The sequence below is a fragment of the Plectropomus leopardus genome, chromosome 13, assembly GCF_026936395.1.
Source record: "Plectropomus leopardus strain MGB_pleo_1.0 chromosome 13, ASM2693639v1, whole genome shotgun sequence".
Lineage (NCBI taxonomy): Eukaryota > Metazoa > Chordata > Actinopteri > Perciformes > Serranidae > Plectropomus > Plectropomus leopardus.
In genome coordinates this window covers 25911834-25934363 of record NC_142188.1, presented here as the reverse complement: position 1 = coordinate 25934363, position 22530 = coordinate 25911834, and the positions used below count along the sequence as shown (strand labels likewise).

General features: G+C 41.1%; 1 protein-coding gene across 1 annotated transcript in view; it reads right to left on the bottom strand.

The window, feature by feature from the left end:
• cdh23 (cadherin-related 23) overlaps positions 1-22530 on the bottom strand; it is a 247502-nt gene that overhangs the window by 134327 nt on the left and 90645 nt on the right. Inside the window, exons 9-11 of the mRNA XM_088086382.1 lie at positions 20763-20841; positions 2354-2466; positions 334-522 (exon numbers count right to left, since the gene is read on the bottom strand). Of these exons, the coding sequence (XP_087942508.1) occupies positions 334-522; positions 2354-2466; positions 20763-20841 (381 nt within the window). The remainder of the gene's footprint in view (positions 1-333; positions 523-2353; positions 2467-20762; positions 20842-22530) is intronic.

The following is a 22530-nucleotide window of genomic DNA, read 5'->3' as shown; positions in this document are numbered from 1 at the left end:
AATGTCATTAGCACCGTAAGCATGTTTACATGAATGCTTCTGTCACACTGAACATCCACTGCATCCCGATTAAACTTCACATGGAAGACAAAACAAATTGTCTAATATTCATATTGTACAGCCAAGTCCAATTCCATTGACATCATTTAGTGTCAAATACAGACCTAAATTCATGCCTGGAATTGGTCCTGATATGAATTCTTAGGACATTTCTACTCATCTCTTTAGATACCAAAGCAGCATGGTGTCACTGTAACCTTATCTGGATAAGAGCATCAACACAATTTCAAGAATGTCATGACTGTGTCAGCCATCAAAATCAGACCCACCCACCTCGTCCTTGTCTTCCGCCTGGATGAAGAGGGGAAGGGCAAAGCCCACTTGAGCCAGTTCGGTGATGTGGACCCGATACTCAGAACTGTTGAACTTTGGGGCATTGTCATTCTTGTCAATTAGCAGGATGGTAAAGGTAGTCATCACTGTCGCATCTGATGGACTGCGATCATCCTTCAACTCTGTGGCCTTATAGAACGCAACAGAGCGAAGCGAAGAGAGAGATAAAGAGACACAGAAAGAGAGAGAGAGAGAGAGTGTGAGATATTTGATTGCATCGAAAATGTCATTTTGGATGGAGGTGGTCAGCACGCAATCTCAGCCAGGTATTTACAACTGTTCATTTATTGGATCAAAGGGTGAATGGACGGACTCAAAGCAATCATAGAAATAGGCTCAAAGTGAGGCCAAGAGGGGGCCAGCACATGTCCATCCACACATACACACACATACATACACACAATGAGATTTAGGAGAAAGAAGTCCCACTGAGATGACACAATTACACACTCTCTCCTTTCTGGCTGCCCGAGTGTAGAAGATGTGAGGCCTCTGAAATGAAAAAAATAGGAGAGAAAGATAGGAATGGGCAGCTGTGGTCATTTATTGATGGAAGAGTGTCACAAGCAATAGGAGCAGAGGCAAGAACAACATGCTGGTCTCTGGGTAATCAAGGTAGTTTAGCCTCTCTCGTCCCAACGCCACTGAATCATTTGACCTCCACCTCCACACGCTCAGCACTATCTAAGCTGCCTGAAGTTGAGAAATTAGTTGTATTACTATGGCACACCACAATCAATAGCAGCACCACCTAAGAAAGCACAAGCACAGAGAGCGAGAGAAAATGTAGAGGGGGAAAAAATCCATATCTTATAAATACATTTTTGGGCGACATTTTTTCGTTTTCAGCACTTTTGCTTATTCTACCTTTCTTCTTTGTAATTATTGATTTCAATTAAAAAGATAGACTGAGGCTGGAATATGTAAGCCAGCATCTTTTCTTTGTATTAAACCTTAGAGCCAGTTGTATCTCAATGTTGTATCTCTCATAAAAAATGTCATACAATGTGCTTGTTATGAGAAATAACTGAGTAAAAATGAGAGCTAGTGATGCCATTAGGTGCTCTTCAAGGCCATTTATTGTGCTGTGCCGGTGCGAAATGATTTGACGTAACATGCCATCAAAATCCCCAACGTAACATTGCAGTTACACGGGAGAAACTATGTCTTTGATCGCAAATCCTTCCACTTTCAGTTGCACTTGGAAATCCATTTCATGCACCCTCTCACACCCTGTGGGAACCACTCAGCGTACAATACTGGAAGAGAGGAAATGACAAAAAGGAAAAGTGGTGGAGTGGACAAGGTGGGAAGGCCGTGGGTGGGGTGAGAGGGCAGGACTGACATGCTAAAAAGCCAAGTGCGATAGATTTTAGGCTCAGTGGAGGGACGCAGGGATTCAGCGGCTGCACCTGTTTCAAACAAGAGAAAAAAGGAAGTGAGGGAGGAACAAAGGAGCCCTGAGCACCGACTCTAAATCCTGTTCCTTTATCTTGTCCTCCTCTGCTCCTCCTGTCCTCCCTGGCTGCTGGCTGTTCACTGAACTCAAGTCTCTGAAGGGGACATTATCATAGAATCACAAACGCCTTCACTGACAAGTCCAATAATGGTGCTTGAATTTGTCTAGGTCACATTTGTGCAGAGGCATATTGACACAGCATCTATAAACTGTTAAAAGTTCTGCAGATCTTTTGCAGTATGTTGACCTTGACATTTTTAATCATAACAGTGTGCATCTACCTCAAAAACTGTCACAATATGTACAGTAGAAGTTGGGGGTGAAGTTCTGCATTTAGTAGGTATTCTGAGACAATAAAACCCAGACTCTGCACTGATTTAATGCACTATCATATTAAAGCCCTTTCTTGATCCACTGGTGAAACAGATTTCGATCCCCCTTCTAGGCTGCGACAGCCCCTCCACCCTCCTGACCAACTGCGCCCCTCACTCAGAAGCTCACCTTGACAGTGAGAGTGAAACCTGCTGAGTAGAGCGGGTTTTCTCTGTCCAGCTGGCCATTCACTGTCAGGGACCCGCTGATGTAGTCCAGGGCAAAAACGCTGTTGGTGTTCCCTGGATGGATAGATGGAGAGAGAGACAGAGATAAGAAAGTCAGAGGGACAAACGAAACTGGCGTTGTGGATAATTCAACATAACCCCTGGGATGCAGCGAGGAAGCCTCCGGATGGAGAGGCGCTGGATGAGCTATGTGCACGTCTCTATTTCATGCAATATGGATACGGCTTTTGCTGGGCTTTCTTTTGTCTCTCCACCTGTCTTTGGCTGACCCACCAACCTGTCCACAAGTTGCCTCTCCTGCATTCCTTTGTTTCATCTGTCACCGTCTGCCCTCCCTCCACTGCTTCCATTTCTTTGTCAACTTACATTCACTAAAACAAGTTGTATTGTGATTCTAATTTATTTTCACTTTCTTTTATTGTCACTCAGATTTTATCTTGTCCTTTTTTCCAAGAAAAAAAAACATAAGAAATATTTCCAGGCAATATGACAGTCATCATATCCTGAAAACAGACATACCATGCTATGGATTATAAGCAAGAGGCCTACTAAAGCACTTTATAAATTACATATAATTTACCTCGATTATCAAAACAGACAGCAAAAAGGGGCTAAATTACATTTCAAGCTGTGAGGACAGGTAGGGGGGATCCACCCATTTTATTCCTTATTCCAAAAAATATGGTCTTCATTTTGTCCATCTTGCAATGTCTTTCTCAGTCTTCGTAGGAAAGTCAGTCTTTCCATTTCATGAATCTCTTTGATAATTTCAAGCCAGTTATCTACTGTAGGCGGGTGGGCTTGTAGCCATTTATGAGTGTTTGCTTTTTTGCTGCTACTGTAAGTATTTTCAGTAAGTATCTGTCATTTCCTGTTATTTCTTCTGGCAGGTCCCCAAAGTTAAGTGTTATGCATGTCAGTGGGATCTGCAACCCAGGAATCAGCTGCATGACTCCCCAGATATTTCCCCAAAACAACATCTTTGGGCAGGTCCAGAAAATGTGATGATGATTCACCTCATCAAGCCAACACTTCCTCCAGCATTTATGGTCTGTAGACATGAGATATATTTTTTAATTTGGGAGTGGTAAAAAAAACAAACATTATTCTTCCAGTCAAATTCACCCCAGTACATAGAACAAGAAGTAGAAAAAGAAAATTCACACATTTTCCCATTGCTCAATGTTTTTTTTTTTTTTTAATTAAATTCTTTGTCCCATCTCTCCTTGATATGTTTTGTGTTATTTCATTTACCTTTTGCTATTGCCTGGTTAAGTTTTGAAATTACTGATTCATTTTCACTTTCAGTGTTGAAAATGTGGTATTTAACTACTTTAAATATGCTAAGTTTCTGCTCAGAATGGAATCTCATCCCCTCAAAAAGACAATAAGATTGCACACAAGCCTGATACTGTGTGAGCACATTTCTCCTGAACTACATCACTTCACATGGGCTGATGAATTGCATTAACTTTGTCATAGTCCATGCACTCTTTCAAAGAGGAGCGCTTCAAATTATGAACGCTGCACTGTTCTCATTAACAAGTTCAAGTGTGCCTGGTGTTCGCTTTTCACTTCAATTACACAGGTTAAAATATTAGACTGAGACCCACTTGAGTCCTCTTCTCATATTTTCTTATTCCCTCTCTACTTTTTAGAATTACAGTCCTTCTCATTAAGTTTCTCACCGCTCTTACACGCTTCTGTGACACTCTGAGTCTCGCTCCCTCTCAGGCATCTTGTGGTTGTGGCAGTTGCCTGCTAATTGCACCCAGCAGATGGAGACAATAAATGAAAATAAACCCAATCGCCCTAACCCCTCTATTGTTAATGTCCTCTTCACCCCCCCACCCCCCTGCATCGGCCAACGTCGCACACCCACTTAATTCCCTCGGTCAAGTCCGATGTGTCTCATTCAAAAACACTAAATGCCTTCACAAGCTCATCGAGATTCTTTGTGGCCGTCACACGTGTTGTTGTATGAGACCTGAAGACGCCCCTGTGCAATCTTGAGATAGAGGCAGTTCATACATGTGAATGTTATCAGAGCGATCTGCTCAGTGGAGCAAACAATAGGGCAGACAGAGTTGTATGACAGTCAAGTCCACCTGGAACTAATTCACTTATGACTTGTTAATACAGACGGCTCTCACAGGCTGACAGCACGGCTACTCCTCTGTGCTCCCACATACTGTGTATGTAACAGGATAATCTCTGGGTGAGAAAATGGCAAACATGCTCAAGGAAATCATTCCATGTCAGAGTAAAAGTAGAAATATGTATGAATATATAAAGAACAATAACGATATCATCAGGTTGAGGGAGGACTCTCTTTACAATTTACATGAAACTGCACCTAAAATGCATTAAGGACAAATTGTGATCTGTTCAGGCACACTGCGTCTAGAGATGATTAGAGACACTTGTGACCACGTTGAACACAAGTGAAATACAAATGTGTTTCATTCCACACACAACAACAACTACTTGTAAGTCAGTAGAAATACTACATTACTATGTGTGACTGTTCTAAACCAACAAGGTAGCAGCGGCTGATGCTGAAGCTGCAGGTCACATGATGATCTCTCTCTCATTTGGCGCCAACACTACTGGTCTCCCTCATCTGTAAAGTGCTCTTCCTGTTGATCACTGTTTTTATTTATTAATTGTTGTAGACCTAGATGAGATGAAGTCTTCCTGACTTGCTCTGATGTATATAATGAAGAAAAATATATTTGCTTTATTTCTATGCCAAAAATGTCTCTGAAAATGAAGACAATATGATAACACAACCCTGTGTAATTGCGATTTTTAAAAATTGATAAACGTTTTTTCATTCTTAAATTTTGACTGGTGGGGGCGGGGCCTGTCTCAACTCCAATCAGCTGAACTGGACAGAGCGATCAGATCTCAGTGGGATTAATGTGGACACCTGAGACACATATAATTGTCATGTATTGGTGAAATCAGGTTAAATTGATGCCTGTATAGAGTTGCCCACAATATAAGCTGTAGAACCAAAGACTTGAAATTTATTAGGAAACCTTTGTACCGTCAATGCTCTGCTTGCCAAATACTGTATATTGTTGTCTTCTTGAAACACAAATATTTCCATCATAGGAGTGGTATTTCTAGAGGACAGGTTTACAAAGGAACTATATACATGTTGTAATTCCCTCAAAGAATTTAGAGAGTAAAATGATATCGCCCAATTTGGGTTTTGGTTCACTCTTACAGAGAAATACAGAGGTGTTATTTTATCTTTCATACTACAAAACTGAGCATATGTTCATTAAAAATGAAGCACGACTTCCAAGGCTGAAATTATCTAAATTTAGAGTGAAGAACTTCTGATGCAAAGCTATCATCTCTCTGAGAACTGCTCTCTTTTATAACTCATTCACTACCTTGGCTCTAATATTGTTCAAAAATCAGTTTTGTTGCCAACCAAAAGAAAATACTTTGCCTCTTCTACATGGGAAATGTAAAACAACTGCACGTTTTCAGCCTTTGCCTATGAAAAACAGTCTAATGTCAACATGGTGTTTTAAACTCTGGCTGCACATCAACTTACTCCTCATGACATGGGACAAGACTGATTTACTTAAATGTGAAGATTTTAACAGAGTGAGAGAGTGAGAGAAAGTCTTCTTTCCTGCATGTAGTCACTGCTTAGCACATGTGACAGTTTGTAGTGTGTAAAAACTAAGTTCAACATGCCCCCCCAAAAGCATGTTCTCTGAATTCACATTGTATTTTCACAGTACTTTTTTTGTAAGTAGGGCACACTATGAACCCTGAGCTGCACTTTGAGGGATTTAGAATGACTCTCTTTCAGATAGTTTATAGCTGAGGTCTAGACTCATGAGAAACATGGTCAGATGGTAAGTCTACAGTGCACAACGGCTGGGGTCAACAGATTAACCTGTGCCTGTGTTCCCTACACCCCACTCGCTGCTCTATTATTGCCCTGTGCCTATCCTGGAATGGAGAGGAGGGAAGCTATAGAACAAAGCGCACAGAGGGGGCGTACAGATGGGAGGCAGGCCAGCAGAAAGAGTACAGCCTCTGGGTAATTAGCCTGGATTGAGGCCAAAAGGTGGGAAAAAAAGGAGGGAGCAGAAGGGACAAAAACTACTGATGATTATCAAGCTTACATAATCTATTTAATTGTGAAAAGGGAGAAAACTGTTAATAGGAAACTCAAGGAATGGTCAGGTCAGGACAACATTGTATGATTGTGCCTTCTAAAACACTTCACCTCTTCAATTTTTCCATCAGTTCTGTTTAATGATCATACACCTACAGTGACAGTTTGTTTAGGCTTGTGCTAAATCACTGTATCATAGAGTATTTACAAATCCTGCAGGTATGATTTTCAGTTCCATTAAAAATATGGATACTACTCTTTTTATTAGACTGATACAGAGATGCTGTATTCAGGTGATATATTGTAGTGCAGAGCACGCACCGCCAGAGGTCAGTCTTTACTGGTGAAATAGGCACTCTCTCATATTAAGTGACATAATAAGTTGATTTCCACCAACATCGAAGGGTGCTTTCACAACTACCCTGTTTGGTTCAGTTAAAACGAACTCAGGTTTAGTTGCGCGGTTTGTATGGTTCGCTTCGGCTGGTGTGAAAGCTGTCAATCGATGGTGCGGACCAAACAACCGGGCCGAGACCGCCTAAAAAGGTGGGTTCTGGTCCGCTTTTAAATGGACTCTGGTGTGGTTCATTTGTGGTGTGAAAGACAATGAACCCAGCACTGGATTTTTTGATGGTACATATGGGATTTTTCAATGATTTCAACAGCTAAACCAAAATTCATCTGCTGATTGTGAAATCTGTCTGGGATCTCATAATTGATCCTGATAAAGCTGCGATGGGGACGTGCATAAGCACAGCAGCACTGCGAGTTCGCTTTTACATTATTAGGCCCATTACAATTATTAATCCAGTGAGGTGCCTCTGCTGAGCAAAGTTTTTCAAAACTTATCCTTATTAAAACATACCTGTGTTCTGAAATGGGACGGTGATAGGTCTCTGTCATCAGTAACGATGCAGAACTTTTCAGAAACTGTCAACTAATGACCTCATAATGACCTTGCAGCAGGTAAGGCAGACATATGTGCCTCTGTACACTTGTCAATGACATGTCACATGTTGATATAATAATTACTATGGCCACTAGAGGGTGCTGCCTTACAATAAACATAAATATGGGTCGTAAAAAGCACCTTGACCTATATGATCATTTTTTTTGCTGGTAGGTAGCTGAGCTAAGAAAGATGGCAACTGCAAGAGGTGGGGATAATGTTACAGGACTAGTAAAAAGCCGGCCAGCAACACAAGATTTAGAGAATAAGAGCTTTATTTCAATCAAATCACAGTTGGTGATTATTGGAACAGCGGACCAACTGCCTGGACAACTAACAAGTCAATTAAGCTAGTCTTGGTTTGTTGAAGATACTTGAGTTAGGAAGATGTATTACGTTGTATTTTTGTTTTTAATAATGAGAATAGGTGTAAGAATGTTAATTATAAGAATATTTCCTGTTTGAAATTTCAGCTACCAGCTGTCATTTGAACATGAAGATATGCTTTGTGGGATAGACCTTTTGTTGAAATCACTAATGCTTGCATTTTTCTCAGGAGAACGGTCTCACAGAAACGAAAAATTAACTAGATTGAATTATCTCTTGCAAAAAGACGACCCTATGTAATCAGTATAATAATTCTACAGTAACTGCTTTGGCTACATGGCTTATTTAGGTGTACAAGTTAGATTTAACTTGGGGGGAAAAAACCCTGTCATTTTACATCATGCACTAGTGAAAATACACTGACACATTCATTGCAACATTTCCTTTTTTGCGTGGATGGGAGGAGGCAGGCAGGAGGTTGATGTTGATAATGATTCGTGTTGGTGGGGTAACGGGCATCAGGGACTCAGACCCACTCAGTGTGGGCATCATGCCTCTAAATTGGTTTGTCAGCTTCAGCGGCCTGACTTGCATGCCAATCTACTCCAACAGCCGCTTCTTACCCGGACGACTGGGCACTCACCTGGCCAAGCAACGAGTGGCGTTTACACAGCAACACACACAAACACCTGCAAAAGCACATAAGTGGTGTGCTCTAATGTACATGCGGCGCGGTATTGGCAGACTGTTGGTTCTACTCTCTGGATGCATCCGGTAAAGAGGCTTTGACTCAGTGCTTCAGATTCCACAGAACGGCCTTCCACCTCAGCGCCGCTGTGTCGAGCTTGACCACAGAGACAGACTGAAATTACACAGTGACTCACAGCTCCCACTGAGAGGAAAATATAATCATATTCTAATTGCTGATAGAAAGTGTTCTCCAGTGATCTGCCAGGACATTGTGATTAGACCCCTAGGGGGTGAAAATGGCTGCACATAGATATGAACACACTCAACTTCAGCAAATATAAATGCACATTTCCTATTTGCATTTGATATTCATATTTAGTGGATGTGTTTATGTGTTCCGTGTGTGTTAAGGTTTTTCTATTCCAAAGTCTTATGTAGATAGTGTGTGTGTGTGTGTGTGTGTGTTATGTAGATAGTGTGTGTGTGTGTGTGTGTGTGTGTGTGTGTGTGTGTGTGTGTGTGTGTTATGTAGATAGTGTGTGTGTGTGTGTGTGTGTGTGTCTGGGTGCATGCGGTGCTAACTGGCAGAGTTTGATTCTATGATGTGAGACTCCAGGGGATTAGCCATACTCTCATATTACCGACAGTACTGGACTGGAAAATGAGAAACCATGCCACGATTTTGTCTAGTGTGGAGTACACACTTAAATGCACTCATTCACACGCGCACACACAGACACATACCCCTACATAAATGCCCACAAGCATGCACGCACACACAAACAAACACACATCAACAGGGATCATTTCCTTGTGGTGCAAATTTTGTATGTGTGCAATAGCTTCAATAGCTAGTGCTACAATTACGAGATAAAAGTAATCCAAATAATTTGCCACTTTGAATAATCTCAGCATTACCAAAGCATAAAGAAAAGCACGGGTGCAGATTTCATATTATCTATTGACAAACACATTTAAAGTTTTGTGTCATGAACAATGAAATGAAGGCTCATTTACTGAGAACGGTTTTCCTCATTGAAATTCTCTCCTCCACATACAAAGAGCAGAGAAGAGGGAAAAACAGAGAGGCCAGAAACTGGAGTCTATTGAGTTGCACAAATGGAAAACATACATGTGTAGTTATTATGTGGGGATTGCCCAAAAGAACAGAAGAAATAAGGCATTTGATCTGATGAGTTCAATCGGGCGTGTGACAAGTGGATGACAATGACTTTCTCCGAGCAATGAGCTTTTGAGGACAGCCGAAGCAGGAGTTCTCCAAGTGTAATCGCCATGACTAAGCCAGTGACAACTGTTTTCTCTAGTTTGTGACAACACCATGGGGGCGCTGGAACATTCTAGTAATGTGATATGGCATGCAGCCAGTGCTTGGAGTCTTGAGGCTAAGATTTTGTGTACTTTGCTAAATGTACACAAATTAGTGTCACTTTTAAGGATTACGCCTACAGGCAAATCATGTTGATGATGAGGTTTTAGTTATTGTCTTCAAACTACACTCACTTCTAAATCTAAATGAACAGCTTCTCACATACACTGACTCGCTTGTGCACATGCTCATCTGTGCATTGACGCACACCCCTCAGTGTATGACAGCTACCAGTGCATTTGTATGTGTTTTTGTGTGTGTGATGCAGAGTGATAATGGCCCTGTGGGTGTCTTGCCATTGGCAGACAAGCTGCATTTCATGAATACTCAATGAACCAGTTTCATCAAAAGTTTTTCTTTAAAAAAAAAGGTTCAAGGACAAATATTCTCAGACAATACACAACAAATGAAAGTGACTTCCTTTTTTGCACAGGTATGGCACTCTGTGTGGTTGACATAGGTGGTTAGATGCACTTACACTGTAACTTTCACGGTTACCTCTACTTTGTGACAACATGTTGTCTGCTTTTTCAGCAAGGATGGACTTGTCACTGCAATGAATAGTACAATAGTCTGCACAGCAAGTCCATTTTTCCAGTGGAGACTGTGACACACTGCCCTGATTTTCCAAACTGGCACTGAAAGCTAAAGTCCAACTGAATTTAACTTTGACACTAGAGTGTCAACAAACTTGAGTTATTTAACTCCAACTACTATTACTACTACTGCTACTACTATTCTTTAAGAGAACATGACAAACATTTACCAAACAGGAGATCATTTCACAAATCTGATATCTGAAAACTGGTACATTAAAAAAAAAAAATCAATAATAAAATTATGATCAAATAAAATAATAAATAAAAAAGTCGTTTTTATGATCAGTAGGCCTGTGTAATTTCTGCCGTTAGTCAATCAAAACAATAACGAAGGATGGACTTTGATGACGTTGTGAAGCAGCAAGCGACCACAATTGCAGATGAAAATCTGTCTGACTTGACTCAGGCAGATATTGTGTTCACTGATGAGGAAATGTATCTATAAAGTTTTATTCACATGACATTCATTCTTAATTTTACTAGATTCATTTTATGTCATTTGAATCTAATGAAATAGCTGCAAGATACCATAAAGTAACGTTAACTTGCTATGGTTTTAAGTTTTGGTTAAGTTATGGTTTTGTTATCCGTGGTAACAGAAATCACACTAAAGGCATGTTGAATGTTATGACTTTACTATGCACAATTAGATGGTGGCTGTTCTTGTCCTGCTCATTAACTAGTGCTTCTTTTCTTCTCTGTATTATGGTGAATGGCAAGTAGCGTGCATTAGCGCCCTTCTCACCTGGTGGGTTGTTTAATTATATCCAGTATTTACTGAACATTTGTTCTATTTCTATCACACAAAAGTCTATCAAGATAATAATCATTATTGTTTCATCAACATGAATAACATGATTGGGTTTCTGGAACCACAGAAACAAAGATGCAGCTTAATATCTGACCTCTTCTCACTAAATAATGATCCATATTGTACTTATGCTGAACAAACTGTACTACAGTTCTTCCCGAGTGCTTCCTCCTTTGACTTTGCTTCCAGATGCTGCAGTAAAAGCTAAGCTGATTCTCAACCTAGTCACAGACAAAGGCATCGATCCACAATCTTCAGGTCTCGTGGAAAATAATCAAACTCACAGATATTGATTGCTGGCTTTGATCTGTCAGCTCAAGGTGTCACATTTTCTCTTTTCAACAGAACATTGAGCTGGCAGTGTAGTCTTATCTCTTCACTTTGTGTAAGCATGTGCGTGTGTGTGTGTGTGTGTGAATTTTTCTCTGTCTCTCTAAGAGTAGACTACAGTACTTGGGATTTACCCTCCTATCTGATTTTTTTGCAGTTTGCTAGACGATACAAAATCTGTTTTTGCACGCTCTGTACAAAACAACAGCTGGCTGGAAGACAGAAGCAGAGGAAATTGGGTTTGGCATCTGGAAATGTGCTTGTTCAGAAGCAGATAGCTTAGGATAACATTTCTCAAAGCCAGCAGTATCCCCTTTATCCTGAAGATAAATGGAAATAAAGGAGAACCTATAACACCAATAGATAAAACTGAAATATATGTTAGGGATGTAATGTTGCTACAGAAATTTGCTTTGAGGTGACAACAACCATCAAATGAGATCAAAGGCAGAAAGGTGGATTCTGACTGAACCTCAGTAAATGTAATCTTACCTTTTCTTATTTTCTTTATTGTTCCTTTTTTTCCATTTAACATTATATATCTTAAAGGATACGTAAACAATTTTCAACCAGCATTACAACATAACTATGTGGGTTGTATTTGTAAATGAACTGTGGTAAACCTCCCTCCACCTAACCAGTGCATAGATCCCCCTGCTTCCCTCCCAGTAAATGACGTGCGCCATCCGGTGGAGTTTCACCAGCTCTCGGGTTATGTGAGAGGCTGTACGTTCGCATTTTGGTATCGCCCACCACCCATGCCGCCACCACAGGCACAAAGAGTAGACGAGAGGATCAAGAGACAGACCTGCCCCTCTTTCTCGCTTTCAATCTTGGACCAAACTCTGATAAAACGGTAAAATGAGGCAGTGCTATTCAAAACTAGGCCAATTAGACTCAACTGCCTATATCTTGTCCCAAATGTTTTCATATTTACCCTGTTTAGCTGTCATATTAATAGTTTGTGAACAGGCAGTGGGCGTTGTACCATTTCCGATATGGTGAAACACAGAGGCTGAAAAAACGTGTTGAACAAATATAAACTAAGATTCTGTAACTGAGTTTCCCATTTCTTCAATGTTTTCAGAAACATGCTTTATCTTATTGTTAATACGAGATTGCTTGTTACCAGCTGGCCACCATTGAGTCAAAAGTACAAGTTTGCATTACCAGCAGGAGCATTTACTGGTCTAGTGCGAGTTGTAGGATTTCTATATTTTGAACAGTCCCTTTTCTCTGTTTTCTGTTGTCATATAGCACCAATTTCAAAAGTGTTTTGGTCTTTTTACTTCATAAACAGGCTAGCTTTACTTTATAACAAAATCAGTGGTAAAATACTTCTCTAATGCCTGATTTGATATAATTTTAAGATATTTAATCTGAATTTCTACTATGAATTGTTGAGTGTATCTGTGGGACATGGGCTGACTGAAGTTTGGATTAAATCCAATGAATGAAGAGAAGATGGAAACCTGCCGAATGAGACCTGTATCACAGCCCAGTGAGGTCTGGACTTGACTGTAAACACAACCGCCAGGCTCTGCTAGAGTCGACTAGACTTCGAATTGTGTTGTGATCAGTGTCCCGCAGACTATCTGCCTCCTCGAAGAGATTACATAGCAACGGGCTGCGGAGAGCCTCCGAGCGTCTAATTGAAAACCCGGAGAAATCCCAGCGATGCAGCAGTCACAATAAGAGCTCCCCATAGAATAACAGGTATTAGCCTTGTCCATATTACAGCATGCCTGCTGATACCAGTTAGGTAGTTTGGAATCAGAGCATCAGGGTGTAGCAGTAGTAAGGGATAGAGATATGTGAGAAAAGGCAGAGGAGGGGAAATAAGCGCCTTTAGGACTTATCAGTTTGTCCAGGCGGGAAATGGCGTGGCCATACTCATCTGACCTGTATGCTGGGAGGAGGCTGGTGCACAAGACCAGTCTCCCTCAGATCCACTGCACTGGACAGCATACAGACAGGCGTTCACATGCTGTCCCAGACAAAGGCTGTGGAAATCATTGGCTGCCTGTAGCTACACTGCGTCTGTACAATAATGTGGTCTCACACCGCAGCCTCTGACAAACTTCAAAACAGTGTTGCATTTTTTAGTAAATAGAAAAATTGAGTTATCATCTTTTATCAATTTAGACAATTATTCTGCTTGGGTTGCTGCAAATTAAAATCCAATGCGGTCAGGCAAGAGAATGTGAGGAGTTGGCTGGCAGTGGGACAATTTCTTTGCTGCAGTTTCCAACACGGAGACGAAGCAATGAAAAAGGAAGAATCATCTAAAAGGAAAGAAAAGGGTAGAGATGGAAAAGGGCTTAAGATGGGATTAGTTGTGCTTGCGTGTGACAAAAGAGATAGAAACAAGCACACAGAGATAAACAAGGGGCTGATATGAAAGGCTTGGGGGATGTCCTTTCATTCTGCGCGATGCTAGGCTGACTTTTATTCCGCTTGTTCTTACACTATTATTACAGCACAGTGGCGAGGCTACACAAAGTTTACACGAGGGCTTAACTCTTATCCTTTACAGACAGCATTACTCTTGGACAAGACTTGTTGGCCTCTAACTCTCTGTATTAGGAATCACAGATAGCCAAGCTCTTTTTAGAGAGGTAAAGTTTACATCCATTTGGCCAAATTTGGGGAATTTTCATATTTCTTGAGCATTATACTCTGATTCGATCTCCTTTTTTTCCATTCTTCCTTTATCCTTCTATCTCTTAGAGACAGACTGTGTGGACATTGTGTCTTGGCTTTGGCGTGTCAGTCCCTTAGGTTGATGTCAAAGAAACAGGCTGAGGCTGTCTGTGCTCCTGCTTTGGTTGTCCTCAGGGTGGGTTTGGATGGATAATGGCTGATAATTTGGGATTGTTTGTTTACTCGAGCTGTTGTCAAAACCTCAGGGTTAATATGCGGTATATGTGAATACAAGCTAATTGCAAAAGTCTGATGCTGAACTTGTTTTTATTAGAAAACCACTAAGGGTCTATACACTACTTGGTCTTTATCTTTTGTAAAAATATGTCCCTGGTAAGAGACTACAATTGTTATTGGGGAAAAGGTCATTTAACATTCCCAACAGTGACTGGAGTCATAGCAACCAGTGAAACAAGACGGAGCAGGCGGATACTTGATTCCCTGAACAGGTTGGTTGCGCCTCAAAAGAGATACCTGAGCACCTGTCGAATTCTGATGCTCTCTTCCAGCATTTCCTAATGGGCCAATTACCAGCACGAGCCCAGAACAGAACCTTATAACAGGTCTTTAATGCACATTTAGAAGTGAAAGAGACATCACTTGATATAATATTGCCAGTGGCCAATTTCGACTGATTCAGAAAATGTAATGAAGGGAAGATCCCCTTTTTTGTTACATGGATAATGTTTAGTCCTTTTAGATGAGAGAGTTTCAGACAAGGGGAAAAGCATTTAGATTTAACTTCTGCAGTCGCCATTCAAAGCATGCCTTTTGGGAACGGACCGATTGTTTGACCTCCAGTATTGGTGCTTGAAGCTTTCTCAAGATATGCTCATGCAAACAACTTCACACTCGCCACTGCACTTCGTTGGGTTCTGAGCAATACACCTGCCATGACATAGCTGTGTCCCCTCACGATGCTAGAGTACATGCGTCATTTGAGTCCAGTGTCTTACATGAATATTTATGCTATTTTGGACAACATATTATACAATGACTTTTTCATGCTATTTTGGATGACATACTATACTATGACTGTTTTAATGGGCTCAGTGCAGTCAAAGCCAGGCTGTATCTAGGAATAAAAGAGTTCATTCTGGAAGTTAAATCGCTGATGCTCAAAATATGTGAGTTTGCTACAATGTAACATCTCTTTCTTCATCTGTTCTTGAATGGGCCGTGACAAGTGAGATGTACTGAGCATGCCATCCAGCTGTACAACAGTTAAAAGAGCTCCTCTCTCAATACATCAAACAGTGTGTACATAACATTACTAACAAATATGTCCCACAGACAGTGTTGGGAGGGTGGCTTTTAAAGTGTATTCCACTACAGATAATTAAGTACATGCCCTAAAATGTCATTTGTAATGTATTGGGATAGATTACTCAAACTAAGCAACGTATTCTTAATTCTTTGAATTACTTCTGGAACACTTCAGTCGTCTTGCTGAGCTCGTTTGTCCGGGTCTTATATTTTCATGCCAAAAACATTCCTGACAGCCAGTTGCCAATTTATTTAGATTTTAATAGTAGAATGAGGTGATAATGTGTAGACATCTGCTTATTTCACCTTGATGAATCAGCCATTCTTTGTTTATGGTGGAGATTTTACAAAGAGCGACAGGAATAATTAGAAACAGGGCATCAGACAAAAGTTCCGCTAAAAAAGAAAAAGAAAAAAGAAAACAGCGCTGCATTGATCGTGGCCAGTTGGAACATTCCAACAGGAAACAGTGCAGTCAAATTAATATCTGCTTGCACCACATTCAGTTCGGACATGGTGTTAGGGCAAATAAAAACAAAGTTAGCAAAGTTAATCTATTTTTAAAGGTGTAAAGTGTATTCAAAAGACCACAACTTTAAACTGTAACTGCAATGAAATACATGCACTATATTTTGTACAAATACAAAACACTATTACATTTTGATACTCTCCACCCTGCCCGTAGATCTCAAGAGCTTGTACTGGGCACTGCACTTCCTTGTGTCCTCAGCAATACACCAACCATATGTGAAGTCAATCTGAACAATTATTGTTGAGAAAATTGAAGAACAGACACACGGAGACTTCTTCCATTTTAGTCAGATCACAAATGAAATATTCGGCTGAACATTAGCAGTGCCAGGAGAGAGCTCGGTAATGGTGATAATTGCCAGAGCACCTCTACAGCGTTTGTCCGATCAATAATGATTTGTCAGTGACTCTGCAAAGCTTCCTCAGATAAAAAGGCTTGCAAAAATTACACATTCATTAATCAAAAAAAATCTCTTGCACCTATGATTTAATTCTGGTTCAGCATGCCTCTCGGCAATACCAGGGCATACTCACAATGATTACTGGTGGATTAGAAGTGAAAAACTTATTTTTATCTTCCATGTTTCAATAGTTTTGCAAGCCCACAACCCATAGTTAATGGAGCTTTTAAGCTGGTCTTTAGGCTTTGACAATTATACTGTAAATCGCAATTGAGACGTGCAGCCGTTTACATCATTAGGCAGTAGAAGCACATTTGGGTATCCCTGTTTACAGGACAAGGAAATATAAGAAGCAATTGCACCACTTCTACAATGATGTATATTAGGTCATTAAAAGGTCATTAAATCAATATCACCTCTCTTATGTGTGTTTGTTTAAGGCAACAGCCACTAAGAGCATGTACTAAAATTCTTCTTTTCATGGTTTGTTTTTGTTGGAACATTTTGGGTCTGAAAGTACAATCAGTAGAAAGCTTTCAGAGAGCTGTGATCATAGTAAGCTCAGAGCCGTTGATTTATAATGAGACCAGTAGGTCAGAGGTCCAATAAGGGATACATCATACCCTGTGGGCCGGGGATTTACCATCAGAACCGCCCCGCCGAATCTCCTCCATCACAACAAACAATAACAACTGCAACATTGGAGGCAGAGCGCTGCTGTGATGCTATCTCTTGTACACATCAAATCCCAGATCCGCCCTCTGATTGGAGGAGGGAGAGGAAATCCTCATCTTGAGTCCCACAATCATTAGCATAAATCACAGCTGCAATTAAAACCTCGTTTATCTTAATTACTGAACTAATGAGACGAGTCCCGCAGGAGTGAGCCGCACTCTCTGAGGACACTCGGGGCGAGGAGCGGGAAGGCGTTGTGTGGAGTCACACTTAAGTCTGCAAACAAGCGCTCCCTCACACTAATCTGACTGCAGCAGAGCACATGAGCCTGGATAGACAGAGACATATGGGAAAATACACATGTACAAGCAAAGCGCGCGCACACACACAGACACACACACACAAACACACGCATAGAAAATCATCTGACAACCTTACCCTCCCACCTTTATCTACTGGCACTGCATCACCCTTCAACTTTCATTATCTATCAAACTTATAATGATTTTATCAAGCCTACAGGCTCCATCTCCATAAGGGCTTAGCGCGGTGCTATAACTCTTGATTTTTGCAACGACTGGGAATACATCGCAACACCTAATTAATGTCTTTTTAATGCTCTTCTCCTCTAGAGCTTAACTCAGCCCTTCAACTTTGCAGCAAACACAACACACACAACAATACAACATGTGGCAGCAGATGGTAAGTAAGACTAAGTAGGTGTGTGCAGTGAATGGGAGCAAAGTGTTTATAGTGAGCTCCATGAAGAAGTGGGCTGGGCTCTGGACTGTGCACACATGCACTGAAGCACAGACATTCACAAATAATACATGACTGTGTACAAGCTCACATGCGTGCATGCACACACGGGGGTCAAATTCCTTCGTTCAGCAGTGAGGTCAGGCAGTGACTCAGCAGATGGCAAAACAATGAATATCTTCATCACCCAAAATTCCCATGGTGCGACAGTGCCAGCCCTTATCAGCCAGCTGGCAATACTGGAGGCACCGATGTTCTTCCATCCTGGCCGTTCTGGGCTTGACGGGGGCACGCAGAGTTTAAAGGATACAGTCTACGCAATGTAATCCTCCCAACTGGTGTTCTTTTCCAACACACAGATCAGTGTTTCAGACCTGAAGGATCTTTGAGGGGTTGTTCATCCTTCAGGATTGAAACATGATTGTGATGAAAATGAACACCTTACAGGGGTGTTAAAGCAGTATTATATCAGTGTGAGGGCTGCCAAGCCAAAAATGTTGTTTTTAATCTTAATAGTAATATGGAGGGGGAGAGGTAAGCAAACAGACCACTTACTGAATGAGACTCATTCTAAACTGACAGGCACACAGGCCACTATTTGCAGTCAGCATGCTGCTATGCCACCATTTCACAATATAAGAAAATACATCTGCCTAGCGGTGCATCATGGAGAAAGCAGTTAAGTTGTTTCTTTGCACACATTAGTGATTTCCTGGCAATCGCAAACAGCTGATAAGCCGTTAATCGATCTCTTTAAACACGTTATATCAGTCTCTGAAGACGCGCTCTCTCCTGAAGGCATGGACGGCAATATCTTTCAACAAGGCCAGATATCTTAACACTTACTTGGAGGTAGATCAGAATCTTTTATATACCTTTTACATATGTAGAATTTAATGGCGGTAGTAGCTAATCATCACAGACCACGTATATAAAAAAAACAAAAACAAAAAACTGACATTTTACATATGGTCATTCTCATACATACCATTGTAATCTAGGACTGGGACACCCAGTTTTTATGCATTTAGTTAAAAGGTGTGCATTCACATTGTCAAAGCCAGCCAGGCCTTTGTGTGTAAGAAAATACTGATGATTTTCAAATCTGTGAGTAAAACGTTTAACGGTTCGAGCACAGATTTCTGCGTACCCACTGGTGTTTAATGAAGCCCATTCAGCGGCTCTGACACACACAGATTAGTCACAAGAATTCAAATTTAATTATTTCACAATTATTTGAGTTTACATGAAGTAGTTGATAGTCAAGTTACTATTGAGAAGGATCTGTTGTTGTCATAAAGATACAATTTCCTTTTACCCCTCTGACCTTTATGTGCAAAATAATTAACACAAAAAATAATCAGATGGTGCGACACAGAAACTACAGTAGGAGTAATAGAGAGGATTGTAATTGTCATTTTACTGAGCGGTGTTAACTGAGTTATGCTTGCTCCATTACAGACTTACTGTGAGTAACCTTGTTACAGTGTGAACATGACAGCTGTATTAATCTCAGTTTTGAGTAATCTAGTTACAATGACAACACTACAGTGCACTATGTGTGTCCCACTACAGGTAGTCCTCTTCTCTCTTCTTGCTTATATGTCTCCTTTTCATTGTATCATTCACTTCAGTGTGGCCGCATTCATCAGTTCATATAGGTTCAACACAATCTCCACAGTGGTTTCACAGGATTGGAAATTCAGAACAGTGGAGTGTTTTAAGCTCAAATCTTGTCACTAAGGAAACACGCAAAACCCTCAGAAAGTAACATTAGTAAAAAGGCTGAGAGTAAAACAGTGCAAATGTGTGTGTTTGTAAACATCCCTGTACAGCATGGACAGACAACTATGCATAAAACAATACCTCCATCACCACTACAGGCATTTCCTACGCGCTGTTATTCCTCAAAACACAGTTTCTGTCATTAAAAGTTTAATTAAATTGATTTCTACATCCTGCAAACTTACCAAAGGGATTTGGAATCATTTCTGTTTTTCATGTCATTACATAGATAATGCTAAATAATAAGATACTTAATAGGGACAATCCCAGATATGGATCAACACCAAAATCTAACTTAAAGCTCCTTGCCCCAAGGTAAATCTGTCCACAGAGTTTCATGGAAATCCGTTTTGAGTTTTTGAGATATCCTCCTGGCAGACCGACAGACAAAGTAACTGGCAGGCACAAACATCACATCCTTGGCAGAGGTAAGAAAATTCTTCAGGAGTATTAAAGCAGGATCACTGCTATAACCTTATCAGCACCCTGCAAACTGCGGCTTCCTCTCTTCTCCTTTAAAGTGAAACTCTCAGGTATAGTAACAGTTATGGATTGTAGGAGGACGCCCCGTATGGCCGTCATTAGCACTGACTCTTTATCTCGACACCCTTTTCCCACACTGCTTGTAAGACATATCTAATAAAACAATCAAACAACACAAGCCAGCAACAACAGAAAATCATGAGATCACACTCCTCTGCTGAAGGTTAAGTCTGTCACTCTGACAAACCATAATCCTGTTTTGATGGCACGAGCCAACTGGTGAATGATAACACTAAATGAGGGCTGACTTCCGCACAACGGCACCCAACAGTGATTAATAACTGCTTATGGTCGAGCCCATTCTCCAATTCTCAGGCCGCTCTCTGCTGTTATTGACTGCTGTGCTTGATGAGACTTGTCTATTATTGCTGTGGGATTATGATAAGAAGTGATCGATTTCCCCTCTCTGTGCTGTGGATGTCAGATTGATTATGTGGCTCAGACCTGAGATGATGGTGTAGCCGATGCCTCTCGGTCGGCCGAGATCCTGGTCAATGGCTGTTATCTTGCGCACTTCGTATCCCTGCAGACACACACACACACACACACAAAAACATACTGTTAGACTGCAAGATGGCATGAATCAGTGAAATCTGTAACTGAAGCATCAACTTGAAGACACAATATTTCTCAGTCAGATACTCCTTATTCTGAGAAGACCATGAATGAGCACTTTTGCCTCATAAAGACAGCAAATTATTCTGAAACATAAGAGCACTGTATTTCCACTCAAAGGGAAAAAACAGTGAACAAAAAGGCAAACAGCATCACAGCAGGCAAATCAAAAACTTTTTTTTTCATTATTGTGTGTTTTATTAGCATTTCATCAGGTTTTATTTCTCCTTTCATTGTCTCAAAACTCTCAGATGGTGCAAAAGCGTCTACAACTCGACAAAACCACAGTATGACAGTTGGGAAAAAAATGAAAAAAAGAAAAAGAAAGAGAGCAAAAGCTGTTTGAAAAGTCTTTGATCCGCTGAGCTTTCCCAGCCTTCGTGCCTCAATCAGACACGGTGGTGATACTTAAAAACCCCTGTGCTGCAGTGAGAGATGGAGGGACCCTCCCTACTTCCCCTTTTCCTTCCTTCTCTCCTTTTCCAACCCTCCTTTGCTCCCTCACTCATCCCCCTTAGCTCTCTCGCTCACACCCAAGAAGCTGCCTCCCATTGATCCTGCAAATTGTGTCTTAGGCGTGTTTATGCTCCATTTCTGCCAAAGCATCTCCTGTCATTGACCAATTACAGCAGAATCAATTACAAGCCTTTTAGAGAGACTGATTCACACCAATCACTGGCTGAGAGGGAAACACACACACACACACACACACACACACACACACACACACACACACACACACAGAAGATTTAGGAACAGTCTAGGAGAGAAATAAGGGACAGAGAGAGCGAGTGAGGAGATGAAGTGATGCAGAATTAATATGAGCAATATTCTCGAGCTGTCCACACAAGTGGAATATGTTCAATCAACCATCAAAGATACAATCCCCTCTCCTGCAAACACAAACACTCCCACACACACACCAGCACATCTCCCCAAACCAAAGCCACCCCCCACCCTCTTCATCCTTTCATTTCAAGCTATACAGTGCATTACCCCCCAACCCATTCTCCTCTTCTCTCTTTCTCCTCATTGATTTGACAGCCAAATTGTGTTTGTCCTAGAAGGAGCTTAAACGTCAGTCCAAGCAGCATGGATTCACAGCTATAACAGCTGAAAAACCCTGCCCTGTGATTTCATCTGAAAAAAGAAAATATTTTCTTCTACTCCTTTGTCAAAGTTTTCCACGGATGACGGGTTGATTGGCTGGAGAAAAAGAGAGAGACAGACACAGAGAAACAAACAGGAACTGAGAGGCAGATATAGAGGGGGAGAGTTTGCATGCGTGTGAGTGTGTGCGCACTCACACCTTTGAGAAATGACCTATGACAGGGATCCAAGTTTGATATCCCTTTACGTGTAAATGTCACGGACCTTGAGAACAGTTGACACTCGTTCCGTCACTGTACGCCCTCAGCTTATCACCACCCAACACAGCCTAATGGAAATGACACATGCCTGTTAGAATCGCACATGAGGGCATCGGAAGTGTGTGTGAGTGAGTGTGTGTGTGTTTGTGTGTGTGTTTGTGTGTGTGTGCGCGCGCTGTGGCATTGTTGGCCTGTATTTCTATGTCTTTCTGTCTCACTTTAAACAC